At 38.0% G+C, this 19,020-nt stretch overlaps 1 protein-coding gene across 3 annotated transcripts in view; it reads left to right on the top strand.

Moving 5' to 3' along the window:
- The first annotated feature begins 326 nt into the window (after positions 1–326).
- The window catches only part of LOC149412846 (calcium/calmodulin-dependent protein kinase kinase 1), a 561,749-nt gene continuing 543,055 nt past the window's right edge, over positions 327–19,020 (top strand). The window contains exons 1-2 of one of the 3 annotated variants that reach the window (XM_089645632.1): positions 327–422; positions 879–984. In XM_089645632.1, coding sequence (XP_089501758.1) covers positions 927–984 — 58 coding nt within the window. In that variant the 5' untranslated portion in view covers positions 327–422; positions 879–926. Of the gene's footprint in view, positions 423–456; positions 540–739; positions 985–19,020 lie in introns of those variants that run through there. The other 2 variants (XM_089645631.1, XM_089645633.1) reach the window with 2 other exon arrangements.

The following is a 19,020-nucleotide window of genomic DNA, read 5'->3' as shown; positions in this document are numbered from 1 at the left end:
ATTCTAAAGCCATCGCAGGGCTCAAATATAACTTATATCGGCTTTATTTCACATTTATAGGAAAGATATCGGAAAAACGCGCGCCATTTGCAAAAGTAGCCGAGCCTCGTTCCCGCGCTGGGCGCCATGTACACGGTCGCCATGGCAACTACCCTATCGTTTGCGGCGCCTTCTTATGCCAGTTGCCCCCTCGAGACGGCTTCGGGTGGACGCGCTTGTATTAAATTACCATTTACCAATTAACAAATAAAACTGAATCTAACCGACACAAGAACGAAGCTGGAAGTTTAAAAATTGCGTGGCTTCGTTCTCTTGTTTGATTGGTGATACAAACAAAGCGTTAGGTACCTAGAACCATCTTGACATTAGTTCTTACCCGTTCGAATATGCGCGCGAAATCTGTTGTTTTCCTCCTTTTTGGGGTAAGTACCGAAATAGATTATAATATTGCCCTCCAGTACCTATCTAGTTAGAAAACATAGTAAAAATGTTGCATTTCTATGTTTAAAATCAGTGTTGAGAGAGACAAATAATTTCAGGTTAGTCTATACATTAAGTCTGGAGTAAGTAGGTACCGAAAAGATTTTTTTAAAACAATAATTTTTTAAAATTTAATTTGTGTTGGTGCACTTATGTAGATAGGTACCAGCTCTACGCTTTTCGGTGTACATTTTCCTTGGGGTATTTAGGTACCGAACTAGACAATATGTGTTGATTCTTTTTTTAAATAAATGAGTAGTAGTTTCGCGCTTTGAATCTGTAAAAATTTGTTTGTGGTTAGTGGGTAGGTAAGGTAAATATCAGATGAAAAAATATAACTTGAAAGTACCTACCCATTAAAAGAAAGGAAATGATTCCATTTTCAATTTTAAATTCAGTTTTGATGCTGATATATAAATGATCGTGCTCCAGTTATAGCTTCAGTGATGCGTAAACAAACGCACGCGCATGCACAGCACAGATGGCCGTTGGACACGTGTTCAGGTAAACATTTTCCTTTTGTCTGTTTAAACCTCTCTTAGAAATCGCTTGTGTTAATTTATATTGTGGAGAAATCTATTTATAATTTTGACATTTAGCTCGCATCCAGAACTCGAAAGGTAGAACTTTACTGCTCAGCTGGCCGAAAGAGGAACAAAGGAAGAAACTAACTATTTTTACTGTACCAAGACTAAATGCTGTTGGGTTATCACTATCAAATGGCAACCCAATTTTTCAGATACGTTTTTAAGGGCTATAAAAAAAAGAATTAAGTTTTTTTATTGGATGATCCGTAATTTTTGGCAAATCACGAGAAGGTAAGGTAGAATCATACAAAGCAAAAGAAATAAAGCAAAGATCCTAACACCATATAGAATATAACTGAATGTGCCAGCTATTGCAAGATTTCAATATTCCACAAAAGTGTATTAATGTCGTGATGAACACGTAATTACATAGACGTGAATTTAATCTTCCAATATAACATTACTAAAATTACATATCGACGAAATTACGCATGGAGAAAATTAAACGTACTGGAATTACACATACTAGTATCAAAAAATTACGATTGTTTATTGGCTTTGTAATAAATTAGGTATTTATAAAATAACAAAAGTTAGGTTAGTTTAGGTTATTTTGGCGTACGTGATTCCAGTACGTGTAATTCTGTCCATGTGATTCAGGCAATGTAATATATTTTTTAAAATTTTATTTTATTTAGGAAACAAAATCATTTTTACAGGGTGTATCGGCACTAACCCGACAAACTTTAACCAGCTATTTCTTAGCATATTTGGAGTAAAAAATCTTATGTGCACTTTGCTGTCCGGTAACGTTTTTTTTAATAACAAATTTATTATTCATATTTTCACCACATGTCACCACTGTTTTATCCTTTGTCAAAGTTCGAAAACCCATCTGGCAATATTTTATTCGAATTCCGTTGAATAATGCACGTGTGTACCTATATTGGCGCACTTTTACAATCACAACGAAATGGCACGGCGCCATTCGTCTCATTTTTAACTATTATTATTTAGTGTGTGCGAAAGAGCGAAGACGCTTTTCGACATACTTGCTTATAACAGCTGTTGAACACGAAAAGCAATGCCAATGACAGTGATGTAGTGTGGAAATTTTTAATTTTTTCATTTTGATTGAAAAAAAAATGCTACCGGACAGCAAAGTGCCCATAACATTTTTTACTCCAAATGTGCTAAGGAATAGCTGGTTAAAGTTTGTCGGGTTAGTGCCGATACACCCTGTATATTTAGTCTAAACAGCAATTATTGACAATATTAAACCAATAATGTTCCATTAATTCTAGTCATTGATTTAATATTTGCACCTATACAATATATTTATAAATGACAAAGAAATATAAAAAAATAAACGTTATAAGGAATTACAAAATGTTATAAAACAATTAAAGGCAGTTAGTAGTAATACAGTTTTCGCGTGATTATAATAAAAACGATAAAATAAACTAAGATGATAGGATTATTTCACAAAATAAAAAAATAAGTTATAAGTTATGTAAGTCGCATTTTATATGTTTCTAAGATACAGTTGAAAACGTCTTCATCTCTAGAGGCATTGTGAGTTTTACAGATACGTCGTATTTAAAGAATTTTGCGCATATTTGGCTTTACAGTGTGGTGTTCTAAATAAGTCGTTCGATCTGGTGTTGTGTTCAGGGCAACGAAATGCAATCTTTTCTAGCAGATATGATGAATCAACAAGATTGTTCACGATTTTGTATAACAATAGGGCATCAGAAATATGTGTAAGTGAAATTCACGGCTCAGTAATTTCGTCATGAATTGTGTAAAAAGCACGCACCGTTAATTGTTTATGGTCCACCCTGATGATTTTAAGTGCCATAAAAAAACTGACTAATAACAACATTATTTTCCCCACGGTGGTAGGCAGGTATGATGGGATGCTAGACATTTCCGTCATGGAAAACAGTCCTTGCTTCATTCACATTCATACACATCTGCTCTTCTATTATTCCGCACTCCAATTTTTTAATACCATCATCAATCGGTCCTCACAAAATTCTAAGCTAAGATAGAAGAAAATTTATTTATTTTTATTTATTTTCTATATACACACATATTTTATTACATTGGTAGTACAAATAGTCATAAGTCAGAGTGGACGATACTCTCAGTATTGCCCTGGTGTAAGACCACCATTCAGAATTGAAAAGTTACTTAAAATAACTTTAGCCGTTTTGGTGATCAGATCTGAATATACAGGTACTTCCTCACCTGCCTCTTTCCCATCGCCTTCCCCTCCCCACTACTTTTAGCCTCACAACTTACCCCAATTTCAGAAACAACTAGATATGTTAAGTGTGAGACAGCGTATAATTTACAATACCTTAATATTTATATTTAAGGCGAAGCTTATTGCTTAATCACTATTTTGATCAATCTTATAACGAATCGGTGTACAATATGAATACCAAAAAATATGCTTTAGATAAATTGAAAATTTTCCTATCGTTTCGCTTGAGTAGAATACAAATAAAATAATAAATTACTCAGTAAAAATATATATTTTCAATAGAAATGTATGAACGCGTAAATGAAAGAATGCGTTTAAAAAATACAGTATTATAGCTACATTATGAATACCAAAAAATATGCTTTAGATAAATTGAAGATTTTCCTATCATTTCGCTTGAATAGAGTACAAATAAAAAAATAAATTACTCAATAAAAATATAAATGTAAACTACTAAAAAAAATATTTTTTCAATTGAAATGTATGAATGCGTAAAGGAAACAACTTTAAAAAAATACAGTATTATAGCTTAGATTATCTGTGACAGTTTCACTTGATTAACTCTTTTGCTTTCTTATAAAACAATTTACAAAATAAATAAAAAACAGTTTTGTGCTTGAAATCGAACGTTTCTAGACCCCGTTTGTCAAGCGATTTTAATGCCTATTACCCTCAATATAAGGTATACCAAGAATATAGCCTTTTTAGCTTGTAGGTTCCTCTTAAGCACACAAACAAGTTTAAGAATGTAAATTTTAATTTCGAAATACATGGCTACCCCACGAGAAGCTGTGCAGATTTTATACATCCGAAAAAAAATTTGTCGGGAACCCAAGATAATCTCTATTTTAAAGGATTTAAGATTTTCATTGATCTAGCGATATATGCGAAAAGTTTTTTAAAGCTTTTCGTGGGTTATGCCTAAATGCTACAAAGAATAAGTTTTGGATGTGGCGTAAAATATGTCTAAATGCCATAGAAATAAGTTGGTAGTAGATTACTAGAAAAGGTTTATACTAGATATAAAAATGTAATATTTTATGACTAAATAAAAACAATAAAATTATTGGGTTGCCGAAGTCTCTCTGGCTTCAGTCAGTAGGGACTCTTGCAGTATCACATAAAAAATAAAAATGTTTCAAATTTTTCAAACGAATTTAAATAATTTTTTCATTTTCTTAAAACGTTCGTTCAAGCAATTCAGTTTTAAGAAATTCACGGAATTCAGGGTGAAATATATTTATAGGGTGATCTAGTCACTTCTCTTGATGAAACATATCACTCAAAGACTCTTCCAAATGCATAGTTTATTTTGGGTGGTTTGTGGGCTAAGCCACTCCGAAAATTTATTTCGTAGTTTTGGCACTACTTCAGCATGCATTACGTTTATTCAAAGATATTAGAAGAACGAGATATGCTATGTTGGTCGCCGGAGTACTACCTAATTAGGGTACTTTGAACGGTATCGGGACGTGTACGCACAGAAATCTGTTCTATGTATTAGTGCGGATACCTTAGCGCAAGCGAAGGTGTGCAGTAGTATTGGTGAACAAAACCGGCGACACTCGGCAAAACAATTCAACTCAGTACGAACTGCACTCGTTCTTCTAATATCTTTGCGTTTATTATACAGCGTTGCTAACTCACAACAACTGAAGAAAGAAAGTCCAAACAAACGAAACCGGCAGGTTAGCTCATCTCTACTCCGAACGAATTCAGTTTCTCTTTTTAAAACAAAGGCACTCATCATCACATGATTTTGGAAATATAAAAATCACCTGTGATTCTGGTCCCACTTAAATTAAGTCGTTACCTACGCCATAATTTCATGTATTTTACAAATGTATCATATTAGTAAGAACTATAACTTTTGAATTTTTAGAAAATACCGAAGATATAAATCGTCAATATGTTTACATTTGTGACCGAATGAAAAGCTTGTGATATCACATTAAACCCCGCAAACCCAATTTCTACCTATAATCTATAAATCTCTCTTTAAATCTTTATGTTTTTAAATTCTAAAAAAATGTTATTTTGATGAAAATATCTATATATTTGTTATGCCACAAACGTTAATTATACGAAATTCCCTCTATTAATATTATAGGTATGAAAAATTCACAGTGTATCTTTAGTCTTGTTTTATTAAATATTTTCAGCATTTTTGCTTAATTATTATCATTTTTAATATTAGCGCGCTCCTCCCTACATTCGTATTTAAATATCTCCCTTTCAAACCACTGCCATTTCGATTATTAATTGCACTGAATCGTGTTTCATGTCACAAGGCGCCATACTACACGTTTTACCCAAGTTCACTTTGAAAGCTTATAACTTCGTTATTATTTGAGATATCAAAAAAAAATTTTACTTTCGTTAATATAATACATTTCAACATTAAAAAATAAGAGAATAATAACTCACTGTGACTGAGATGTTGTCTAAATGAAAAACAATGATCCTGTTAAAATGTGAGAGCGTGTTAACTTCCTGATAAAATATTGGTCATTCAGAATCTTGTGTTCTTTTGAAAACGTGTTTTTTTCCGAATAGATATGACAGAATGCATATAAGTATTTGTATGAACGCATATTACGCCATCTGGATAAAACATTTGCTTTTGACTTTGACTTTTGATACTTTGTTACGAACTCTTTTAATTCATTCGCTATATGCTCGCAGTCTCCATTTTAACAGGAAAATATAATTTGACCAGATTTTCAATATATTAAGGACGGGTTGTTTCAGAGAATTTGAACAATTCATCAAATTTCAACGTTCATTTTCAGATTCTTTGAAAGACTTATTCAAGTTCTGTTTTTATATCATTTTAGGCTAGTTGCTTGACAAAATTGAAATAAAACCAAAACTTGAAAAAATCTTTCACAGAACCCGAAAAAGAACGTTGAAATTTGATGAATTGTTCAGATTCTCCGAAGCAACCCGTCCTAACAGTATTTCATATCAATTTTGTTTAGCTGCTAATCCACTCATTCGATAGGATAAACCTCGCAATGCTAATGTCCGGATGCAGTGGGACTATGGCATCCTCAGATATGTTGTGAGGTTGAAAGGAATAGGAAAAGGAAGAAGATCGGTAAGTGCAGTTCAATGGCCGATTGTAGAACATTTTTATAACAACCTTCTTGGTGGTCGATCGGGTGTAAAATGAGAAAATACCGGAGTCTGCTATGAGCTCTGAAGGAAGAATTTTCTAAATGAGAATGCGTCGCAGGAAAAAGCTTAAGAATTTTACAATATCAACCGCCATGAAAATGGAATGCTGATAGTAGAAGACAGGCATACATTTTTATGTTCAAATGAACAAATTTATGAATTTTTTTGCTAGATGGTAACATTCCGGAACACTATTTTGATGTATTATGCCTATTGTCCTCTTGGGAATGATATTGGAAAGATCTCCACATGTTTTCATCGAAAAACGATATTTGATATTTCTGCAACCAAACATTATTTTTTTATAATCTCATCAATACGCTTTTCCAGTATAATTATATACCAAATATCTTTCTTATAAATATATATCTAAATAGTATAAAATAAAGTCGCTATCGGCGTCCGACTGTTTGTGAGCTTAGTTCTTCTAGACTAGGCAATGGATTTTGATAAGGTTATTACTATCATTTCGAGAATTTCTTCCGGTAGGTTCATATATAAAACATGCACATTATAAATATAGAAAGTAGAGAAAAATTGATTTTTTGTAATTGGAGAAGCAGTAGACTTAAAATTTAATAATTAAAATTAAAAATAGTGGACAGGATAAACATCTCTGGTCAGTTATTGTTTGCTAGATTTTGCTCTGATGGTGGGTGACAATGAAATTCAGTCATCTGTGCATTAAGCAGCTGGATTAATCTGAATTATGTTGTTTGACAAAAGAGGGCACCACTATTCCTGTTTGGTCGATTTACGACGAAGAGATTTTAATATCTTCTTCACAAGAAAGTGACAGTACTTTTTGAATTACAATGCGTTAATTCAATTTTATTCTAAATTCTACTCTCTTGAGAGCTTGTCGTGACAGATCATTGTTTCATGGTGCGAATGCAAGTTTTACTGTGCTGATTGCGATCCGCTGCCGAATTTGGAGATTAACCTTGAGAATAAGGAATTGCTGCCAATCTCAATGCGAGTGATATATTCGGTGAGTTCTCGGTTTTATGTTTTTGGTGGCTAGATGATAATTTGTTACGCTGCCTGCAGAGTGAATTTTTGTAATCAACTCTTTTTTTCATAGGGAATTAATTATTCCCTGATCATCACCAGTAATCAAGTCGTAAAAAAATATTTTTGGTGCTTACATTGCTAACGCTGGCTAAACCTTATGGGATACATCAAAATAATTTACCACAAAATTGTATATCTTGAAAGTCCAGTGTTGTACTTGTCTATCTTCTAAGGATAACTCCAGCAAAGTCAGCTAGTCCTAATATATAAAAAAAAAACCTGCGTATGTTTGTGCTCGCAAAACTCGAAAAGTAGTCGATATCTCCGATATCGCCGAAAATGTCAAAGTTTATTCTTATTAGTTCCAGAAGTGTTTAGAGAGTGATTGGAGGGGTAAAAGAAGTGGGGGACGCCCGAGGAATACTTAACGCAATATCTTTGCACTGGAATGAGATACGGAGTGGAATTAAAATTGATGTAATGTTATTTTTAACAATAACATTGTGGTATACAGTAGTGAATGATGGAAGAAGTCGGAGACGCCTGAGAAAGATATTAGCAATAGCAATTGAAATAGCGTTACGGGGCTCACTAGTAGTATATAATATTAAATTGCCATATTAAATTGAGTTTTTAGCTCTATTGGGTGATAACTGGTATAACCGAACATATTAATTTCGCATCACAAGAGTCCCAACTGCTCCCAACCGTCTGAAGCCAGTGGAACTATGACATCCCCAATTGGGGCATTTTGTGAGGCTGCAGGTAGTGGAGAGGGAAGGAAAGGGGGAAGAAGAAGCTGAAGATCTATTCAGATCTGTTAGCTAAACATAGCCAAAGCCATTTCAAGCGTCGTCTCGATTCTGAATAGTGGTCTTACACCAGGGCGTTACTACATATAAGTATTGACAAAAATATACTTTATACTATTGTAAATGAGTAATTTCTGAAATAACATAAATTAATCAAATCAAATTTACTTGCGCACGTCGTGATCTGAACCCGCGATATCCAGCGTGCTAGTCGAGAGCCTTATCCCTAGACCATAGACACCGTCTTAATTATAGACAAATTAAAAACTTTTGTAATGGACACGAGATTAACACGGCGAAGTTCGTATTACATATTAGGTATGCTGAGAACATTGAGAGCAGTTGGGACTCTTGTGCGGTATTTGCATTAAAAACAATTACACCAAGAAGAAACAGTTTCAAAAATAGATATAACATCATTTTTGCACCCGGCAGTAAATTGTTTGACTCATGTATGAATTTTCAGAGCTCGATTATTGGAAAAAGAACACATTTCTTTGAAGAAATTGACTTTCATAACAATAATGGATGACTTCAATGGATGCAAAAAAAAAAAAATCCAGAAATCTAGATCCTAAAAAAATTTTTCTCTCTTTCGAATTCTGTTTTTTGTTTTTAGTACAAAACATTTTTTTATAAAACGATCCTTTTTTCAAAACGATCCAAATTTCGTCAACGTGATAAAGAAAAAATAATTTTTGAATGATTGTCATCATTTCGGTAATTATTAAAAATACTAATTTCTGTTGTAGATGAATGGGTGTATGCGTGATTTGAGATTGTATTCCTGCGTAAAGCTATTCAAGTTCAATGAACTTCTAATTTTCAAAATTGGAACTTATCAGTATAAACCAGACAAGCGATAAAGTTATGACAGATTTTCCTGGCTGGTAAATTCAGATATACATTGTTTTTAATATAGTACTCTGTATTAAAAACATTGCATATTGCATGATTTACTTTTGCTACTATATATTTCATTATTTTGATATGATTCAATTAATTGATATCTCTAATTTGTCAATAAAAATATAATTATAATACAAATAAAATTGACGATATTTGTTTTTGATAGACAATGAGATACGCCTAGAATAGAGTTTGTAATGGACCTGTTTGGGGTAAAGGAACGTAAAGAATTTTTTTTTTTCATAAATTAAAATACGTTCAGAGAATAGGGAGAAACGAACAGACTATGGACATCTCTGGGACATACTAGAAGCTTTATTATAGAAACCTACGTCGGTAATAGGTGTTAACCACGTAATAATTGAAAAGAGGCGTGATGGAGCTCAACGAATCAGATCATTCCCAAAATCAATTAAATAATTTTTCGCCAATCACGGAGACTAAGGGCGGTCTAAAGACACGAAACACTCTAGGTTGATTTACTGTTGAGCTAACCTTGGGATCCGGTCTCACGATGCGTGTAAGGGCACTTGGAGAACGACGATAAATTTGCATTCTAAGGTAGAAACGAAGCGATACCCAACCAGCGATAACGAAACAGGGGGGTGACGGTTTGGCGAAAGAAGATGGTTTTTTAGAATGTTTCGGTCCAGAAGACATATTACGAGGTGATCCTCATAGAGAGAATTGTTTACGATCGCTGAGGTTCTGAGTGCTATTTCAAGTGTTGACAATGGACACGAATTTTAACTTAAGATGGGATGTTTGGCCGAAATTGCCTAATTATATTAACACGGGGGAGATGCAAGTTGGGTAATTAAGAAAAGACATAAAAGTTAATGGGTCACGAAGTCTTTGATTAACGATCAAAATTTTACGACCTTTTTTTGCGCGTAAACAAAGTTACGAGGATAATATATTGAAATTCCTGGATGGAGCGAGAAAGGGGTATATGGGTTGGGCTAAAACTAGACGCAAAAAAACTGTAAAAACAGGGATGTACTGGGCGTAGATCACCGAAAAGGAAGGACCAGGAATCGAAAAGAAACCCGAAAGGTAGTTTAGCTCATGATGGAAGAGGTGTCACCGACTCGGGTAGTGGACAGCGATGGGTTACGAAAAATTACCAGAAGATATGCGGCGGATATCACGAAAAGAGTCAAAACAGGTAGGCGAAATTACAAAAAACGTGTCGAATCAAATTTTGGAACGAATGCCTACGTATGTCATCACCGAGAGGAAGGTATATGTGTCCTGGGATCACCCACGGATCGTGTAGACACCAATCAAATGCTAGAAGGCAGCACACAAGGAAGGATACTGGATTGCGCAAGCGCTGGACATAATAGGTGAAAAGCTTCCGTTAGTTGGGATAATTTATCGATTATATTATCGATATCAATAGCGAATTTCTCGGAAAGATTTCGAAAACAACGATATAGAAATGAGCTACACCTAGTCTATAGGCCGGAAATCAACCAATATTACGGACACAACACGTGTACGAGAAAAAATAATCAAATAATTTTACGCAATAATCTACATCGCCGTATATCATTTACGAGAGGGCGCTCGGAAGTCAGGCCACCGAGTACGCGCCTGTACCCGTCTCGGCAGGGGGGTAGGTGTCTACCTCAACTCGGCAGGCGGGGGCCAAAAATCCTGAAACGGGGTTATGCAATTCTAAACTTAACGGGAAGTGAAACCTTGAATTCATAAAGGCGAAAGTCGCACAAATTTTAAGTCGATTTATTCGAAAGAACATTATTAAATAGCGTTGTTTGGAGGAAATCAGGGCTTTTTTTTTTTAACTTGGTTGGAGTCGGGCTTCGATAACTTAACGTCGCGACAGTTTGGTGTGCTATCTTTAAACTAAACTGATAGAGTTTTAAATATAGTGAAGTTGTGGTTTTAATATTAATTGAAATAATTGAAGTGTTTTAAAATTTAATTAGATTCAACCAAAAAAAAAGGGTAAACTCATAATTAGACGATACTAAATTCACGGGTTGGAGTCTCTTGGTTCAGACTAATATAAAACGATGAAACTCGACTGCGGTAATGTTTAATAATAACGCGTGTGCCATTAGAGGAGAAAAAAATAGAGAACCATAATAATTATCAAATGACCAGACGAAAACGGCTAAGTCAAAGTTCTAAATTTATTGTGAAATTGAAGAGACAGCGTACATTGATCAAAAGGAAATAATAATAAAAATCGTGTAGAAACGCGGCGAATGAATTTACTCGGAGAATAGAATTTAATAAGAGCTAAATACATCATTCGTAAATCACATGTGGACCTTCTGGTCAAAATTAATAATAATTAATTTCCAATATATAAAACGTAGGGTAAATTGCTCATTTGAATTGGGGGTATAGACAGTGTTTTCCTTGCGAACACGGGAAGGTTTTAACGGTCTACACGATATAAGAATTGAGTGAAAAAATCGAAGTGAAGGTGGCAGATAATATATGAAAGGTTCTAGGGAGGGGAAGGGGGTTCTGGGTAGATCTCGGCAAATACTTACTTAGATACTCTAAAATAGTCGATAGGGAGAGATATCTAGATTAGGTACAGTGGAGGCCAACAGATACCGATGCATGTCAACTATCAATTTACGGTTAGGGAGGAAGAGACCATTCTATTGAAAGAAATGATCCGCTTAAACATTCCGAATTCCAGTATCAGGTAATTTATGTGCTATCTACGGAGCGGCGTATGAAAGTAGAAATTTTAGCTAGAAAAATTAGATACAATATGGTTATAGTTTCTACCGGCGAGTAGACGGGTGACATAGAGAACCGATTTCGAATTTAATACGAACCCTTAACGGCTTAGGGGCTTCTACATCCTACCTACAGCCCCTGGACGTGGATTAATGTACATGTCGTCGATATCCCGACTGGACTGGTAATATAACGATTTTGGGTGAGTGATCTTGCATGAATATATATTTCCAGAACGTTAAAATTGCGACGAAGATGGGGCTGCAACTGATAAAATAGTATCACATTTAGAACTGTTTGCTTGCTTCTAACAGCTGTGTTTAGCACGAGGCCAATGACCTACTTATTTGTAAGCAGTTAGTGGCGACACACGACCAAAAGGAAGAAAGGGGACCCCATAAATCACTCGACGTCCGTGCCTGACGACAAAAGTCGTACACTCTACCGAGTTGGCGGCCGCGCAGAGGCACCTCAAATCAACATGGAAGCGACTAGCTGCAACCAACTCATGCTCAAAACAAATAAAAAAATAAAATTAATAATATTTGTATAACCTTATATGTTCACTAACAAATTCCTAAATACCTTTGGCCTCGGCTTAGAACTCACCGTTGGAGTATGTTGTCCGTAAGCTGTCTTGGGAAAGCACACAACTTCCTCGGCTCAGAAGATTTTCTACTTTCCTCATCACGCGATTTCGGGGCGTCAACGTTGTATGGAGAATCACGAAGAGTTCGGAGGGTCATCCCTTTTCGCGGAACCGGGTCGGATGAGAGGACACGAGAGGCAGTATGAAAATTAATGTCAAGTTGGAATGTTTGGGCCTTGGTTCGCTGCGAAGGCGTTTAATTGAACGGGCTCCAAGTCTTTCAAAATCGCGTGGAGGGGACGTCGGCGTGATGAACGAGGGTTCAAAATCGGAGGACGAACACATACTAAAGCGGGGTTTACCCGGAGGTTGATGCAACTCGACTGGAAAACCCTCGAGATCCTTTGCAGCATCCTTCGTGAGGTGGATAGTAGGCCTGGCGGCTAGTGGACGTTGAAAGCCTCACCAGAACAAACCTATTTGAAACATGCACGCGTTTAGCATCATGACAAGGGACGCAATGAAAAATTCCCCTTTTACAGTCAGTAAAGTAGTCCGTTGGAGGAAGCGGGGCGGGGTGATTTGGGATATTCCAACAGGTGCATTACCTCTCCCTCTGACGTGAGCGGTCCGGAGGTGTCAAGGCGACTATAAGAAGAAGTTAGACCAGACCTCGGGGAAAGCCAGACACGTATTGGTTCTTGGGGTTTTGCATTTGGAAGAATAGCGACCATTTCATTTGGGGCAGTGAGGTGCCGACCCAGTTTGCAAAAAAAAACCTTTTTTTTCTCGTCATTTAATCCGTTCCCATCTCCTTTTCTCTCGTTTCCACTTCCATCCGCAACACCCAAAGTTTACTAACCACAGCTAAATCCATTTATCTAGTTTTAGTACATCGTTACAGAGGTCGACGAGAGAGTCCCAGTACTTATGCGGAAACAACACACTATTCAACGAAGGGTTTAATAGCCCGTACACAAGGGGGGGGGGGGGGGGGGGGTTCGGTTCTATGTCACAATCTAGAATTTATAAACACGGGGACATTAGGTAAGGGCGGGGATACAAGGAAACTGTAAAGATATGATATAAGCTGTTAGGTCGATTAGTAATAGGGTCCAGTATTCGAAAGTTAGGTGAGACACGTACTCGTTCCTTGTAGAACTCGCTGAGGGTCGATGGACGTTTTCCCCACGCTTTGGCTAAAAAGAACCGGGAGTTACCACAGAAAGGAGACATTAAATACCTACCACCCCATAGCGGGGGGGGCTTCGAATTAACAAATCACACAACGTGAAGTTAAGGGATTTATTGTAGATCAACCCCAAAGCGTAGGCCTTATTTTACTGTGTGCGATACCACAGGGGCGGGGAATATTCAGAGTTAGCTAGGCCCAGCACGATATCGTTTTGCAAAAGCGAAACTGAACGCTGGAGAGAAGGAGGTATAAAAACCTCATTCAAGCGAGTTAGGACAATTAGGAGGTCGAGTCAACACATTTGGTGCCTTGAGAACCAGGAGCCGAGAGTTTTACAAGTTGGGGTGGCTTCATTGACCTTATAAGCGATAGAGGTACGAGTATGGTGTCTCAAGAAAAAAAAACATGTCAGGAGCGAATAGAAAAAAAATAGGTCGAAACGAATGTGGGTCAGTTGTAAAATAGTCTAGACAGGTGAACAAAAATTAAGCTGGACGCACTGTTAGACTCTAGTGTCATTTGTGATTTAATTACTTACGATGGAGACGGCGAGGCGCCGGACAATAGTGGAAAAAAAAAAGGTTACCTACTCTTACGTATCTACAGCCGGTGGTAGATTTATCGCTCTGAACACGGCAGGGATGTCGGTCGGCTGTTTGTTGGGACTCGTGTGGCGCCGTTTTGGGTAAAGTCGCCTCAGGCGCGCCGTACAAATGAATAAAGAGAATTAATACACAATACGGTAGTTAGTAATGAATAATATAAATTGAGTACTTTCACGAGACTAATAATAAAAGGGAAAGGTTACACAGTTAAATGGAAAAAAAAAAAACGTAAGCTGATGTTAATCAACATTTCATGAGAAAAAAAAAGAGAAAATAAATAAATAGACAAGTTAATTACGGAATCTTTATTTGAGTGGAGATTTGTATTAGTTGATATTGCGAAATGTACGCCAACCTTCGATAAGGAAAAAATATACAAATCAGTTAAATGATCACAATTTGAGAAGGGCTCGCATTTAGATGGTGAAACGTAAAGCATCTGACTAGTATTTTGTAGACCGCTTGAAAAAAAAATAATATGAAATGAATATTATTCAAACATTTTAAATGCCTTACGAAAGTGGGTAAAAACCGTACTAATATCGGTTTGTCGTTTCGAAGAGACCTATCGATGGTCACTTGAAAATTATTGCAAGCTAAAAGGAACTAATAGATCTTTTCATGATTTACAACGGTCGGGTCATAAATCTTAGAAAGAAAAAAATATCCACCGAGCATTTGCGAGACGATTTGTAGTACATAAAAACGGTTTGTTATCTTTGGATAGCGTGATATTAAGGGGAAACCTAACCGGTGAACATTTTGAAGGAAACAGCTTCGAAAATACAAGCTTTCATACAAAAGGGATCCGTCTATCCTCTTAATATAGAGTTAAACTTCGCAATGGGTGGTGATAACAGATAACAGATATTGTATGAGCTTTTGTACGACGTAGTTTGGAAACGTTGTGCGTGCAGACATCGGTAGTCTCGGAATGTGTATATTACAAAATGGTCGGTAGACAACGGTTTTTCGATACCTAGCAAGCAATATAAAGAGGGAGAAAGTGTGGGATAGTAATAATAATAATGTAAACCGAAGACTAGTGAGATTTGACTTGGTTACGAATCGGGACAGCCGGGATTGTGAGAGAGGGAAGATAATAATTATTTTGTTATGTTTTCGTAAAGGTTTAAATTAAACGTAGTGAGTACAAGCAGGGATACAATACGTTTGCGTACCACGACGAGTTCATTGAACCTACAGTGTGTTTGTGTAATCTAAAAGTGAACGGTTGGTAACAATTTTAAGAAAAAAAAAGGTTAGACGATAAGAGACCGGGGCAACGGTTTCGTTTGGAATTTTACTGCCTGGTGAATAAATTCAGTGTAAAAGTGTTGAATTAGAGTCAGTGGAGTTTAATCACTTAAACGGGGTTTTGAGAAGAGACAACGCAACAATGCCCGGGAATAAGCGCCGCGTCGGGGCGAGGCAGGGAAAGACTGCAGGGGAGATACAGATGACGGCCGCGTTGGAGAGCCCTGTGAGCGGGACTGCGCAAATGGATATGGGTCAAGTGACACTCATTATACAACAAGCTTTAGGACCGTTGGTCACGAAGATCCAGGAACTAGAGAAAAATAAGGAGGCGCCCGCAGCAGCGATTGTCCCGATAGCCGAAGAAACGCCGACTAGGAGTGTTATTCAGCTGGTGGAAATGTTGCCGGCACAGGAAAAACCTACGTTCAGCGGAGGATCTCAAAACCCGATAGCATTTTTGGAAGATATTAAAGATTACGCGCGCCGTACGAAGAGGGCCGACGTCATGATGCAAATCAAGGAGAGCTTCAGGGGTAGCGCCCGCAGTTGGATGAAATTGTATTGGAAGCGATGGGGTAACATAGAGGATTTTGAGCGGGACTTTCTTGCTAACTACTGGGGCGACTTGCAACAAAAAAACCTTCGCCGGAAGTTGCAAGATGACGTGTGGCAGCCGAAGAAGGGGGTGTCGATGCTGGGGCACTTCGCCAAATACTGGGAGATGGCGAGGGCCTTGAGAATAACCGACTCACCTTTGGGGATAATAAACGAAATAATGAGGCACTTCCCTAAGGATGTACAAGGCTTATGGTTCTCGAAGAGCGGGGAATCAAGTCTGGATGAATTATCTGCGGGCGAATTTCTAAGAAGACTAGATAACATGGTGTGCGCGCCACAGGAAAGGACTGGAGAAAAGAGGGGGCGAGACGACGGGGAAATGCCTGACCGATACCGGGAGCGCCGACCGGCAATACGGCCGAAAGTTAATATAATCGAGGAGAGGATAAGGCCAGGTTGCGGTAACTGCGGAGGAACTGGAGCACGGACAAGGACCGTTCAAGATGACAGCTCAGCGACCGGGGAAGCAGAAGTATATGTCGTCGGAGTCTCGGGAAACGGGAGCGAGTCGGTTCAGTAGCGCTGCAGATTACGACTCCAGAAAATAGCCGGACAGCGACATCGAAACATAACATTGCATTAAAAATCATGTTAAAGTATAATTGGGATGTGAGTAAGGGTTTAGGGAAAAATAATCAGGGAATAACAACTCCTATCAAAGCGAGCAAGGCGGTATGTAGGAGAGAGCGCGATGGTGAAAGAGAGGAGAGTGAAAGAATGGAATTGAATGCGTATGTGAATTCTTTACAACAGTTAAGTGACGTATGGAACGAGGTACAGGTGAGGGAACGCGAGTGTGAAAAAACCAGCGTGGGATTTAACACAATATTTGAGGAGGAAGGGTACGATGAGCCAGAGAAAGGCAGCACATTACCGCAGTTACCCGAGGCCAAGGCATACATAGATGGGTTGCAAGTAAATTGTTTGATAGACACAGGTAGCCAGATAACCTGCATTGCGCAGGAGTTTTGGGAATGTCACCTGGGTGATCAGGCGAAGTACCCAATTATGCCTGTAAATACAATGCAGATAAAGGGGGCGATGGGACAGAAGAGTATAAAGATATCTAGATTAGTTTTAATACCTTTACGTTTCGGGGACTTTCAAATAAATACATCTTGTTTAATTGTCCCAAAATTAATAAGATCCGTTATTCTAGGGGTAAATTGGTTAGACAATTACTCAGCAGAGGTAAAATGCGGGGAAAAACGGGAACTTATAATCGGTACGGAAAGGGGAAGAAAAAAAATTGAATTAATAAATTCCGGGGTTGTGAAAAGTAGGTCAGAAGAGCAGTTTTGCGGGGAGACCTTAGATTGCGCCAATAAATCAATACATGTCATCGAAAATAGTCACGTGTCAAACTTTGAGGAAGAAACTAAACAAAGGATAGGGACATTGGTAGCAGGGTTAGAGTTAGATGAAGCTAAGAAACGGAGTTTGAAGAGAGTGCTAGATAAACATAGCAGCGTGTTCAGAGACAGGCCAGGTTTAACAAATAGGTATATACATGAGATAAAAATGACAGACGGAACACCTTTCGTGAAGCGTTCCTACCCGGTCCCATTCGCCTATCGGGAAAAGGTGGATGAGAAGATACGCGAGTTGGAGACCTTAGGAATAATCAGCCGGCAGCCAACTCCATTCGCCAGCCCTTTGACGTATACTATTAAGAAGGATGGGTCGGTACGAATTCTGCTGGACGCGCGCGAATTAAACGCTCATATGCAAGGGGAGGTAGAGACGCCCCCCTTAACGTCCGAGATATTGCAACAGTTTCACGGGGTACAACATGTAACCACTCTAGACCTTTTATCGGCGTACTTTCAGATACCCTTAAGCGAGGATAGTCGTAAGTATACTGGCTTCGTCTATAATGGGAAATCTTTTGTTTATAATGTACTCCCACAGGGGTTGAAGACTTCGGTCGGAAGCTTCTCGCGTGCTATGGGCAAAATCTTGGGGGACGATGTGAGAGGATATTGTACAAACTATCTTGACGATCTAGTAGTATTCTCCAGCGGGGACTTTGATGAACATCTTGACCATTTAGACAAGGTTTTGGGGAAGTTGGGGGCCGCGAATATGACCTGCAAATTAGAAAAATGTCAGTTTTTGTTCACCGAGGTGAAGATGCTAGGGCACATTATCACACCGTATGGGGTACGGATGGACCCCGACAAAATATCTGCAATTAAGAATTTCCCGGCACCGAAAAGGGTGAAACAAGTACGCGGGTTTTTGGGATTGTGCGGCTACTACAGACGTTTCGCGGACAAATATGGGGGAGCTACCCGGGTGTTGTGTGATCTGTTGAGAAAAAACAGGCCTTGGAGATGGACAGCCGTCGAACAAAATGCGTTTGATAACGTAAAATCACTATTCCTAGAATCTGTCATGTTGACTCACCACGATCCCAGTAGTACCTACTACTTGCAGACTGACAGCTCGGGTTTTGCTATCGGATCCGAGCTATACCAACTTGATAACGAGGGACATCACCATGTTATAGGATTTGTCAGTAAATCATTAACCGGCGCCGAACTAAAGTGGACCGTGTCGGAACAGGAGCTTTACGCGATTATTTATTCATTACATAAATTCGAAACTTATCTGCGGGGCGTGCGGTTAGTAATACGTACTGACCATCAAGCTTTATCATTCCTGAAGACATGGAAGTTGTACAGCGCGAGAGTCACGAGGTGGATTCTATATCTAAACCAATTCAATTTTACAGTTGAGTACGTGAAGGGAAAGGATAACATTGGGCCCGACATATTGTCTCGCTATTCTCAAGATGCGGTAAACGTACAAGAGGGGAAGGCGTTA

The sequence above is a fragment of the Hesperophylax consimilis genome, chromosome 22 (genome assembly GCF_061612785.1).
Source record: "Hesperophylax consimilis isolate HC1 chromosome 22, BYU_Hcon_1.0, whole genome shotgun sequence".
Classification (NCBI taxonomy): domain Eukaryota; kingdom Metazoa; phylum Arthropoda; class Insecta; order Trichoptera; family Limnephilidae; genus Hesperophylax; species Hesperophylax consimilis.
Note: the sequence above shows the minus strand (reverse complement) of the source record. Positions and strands in the feature narration are given on the sequence as shown.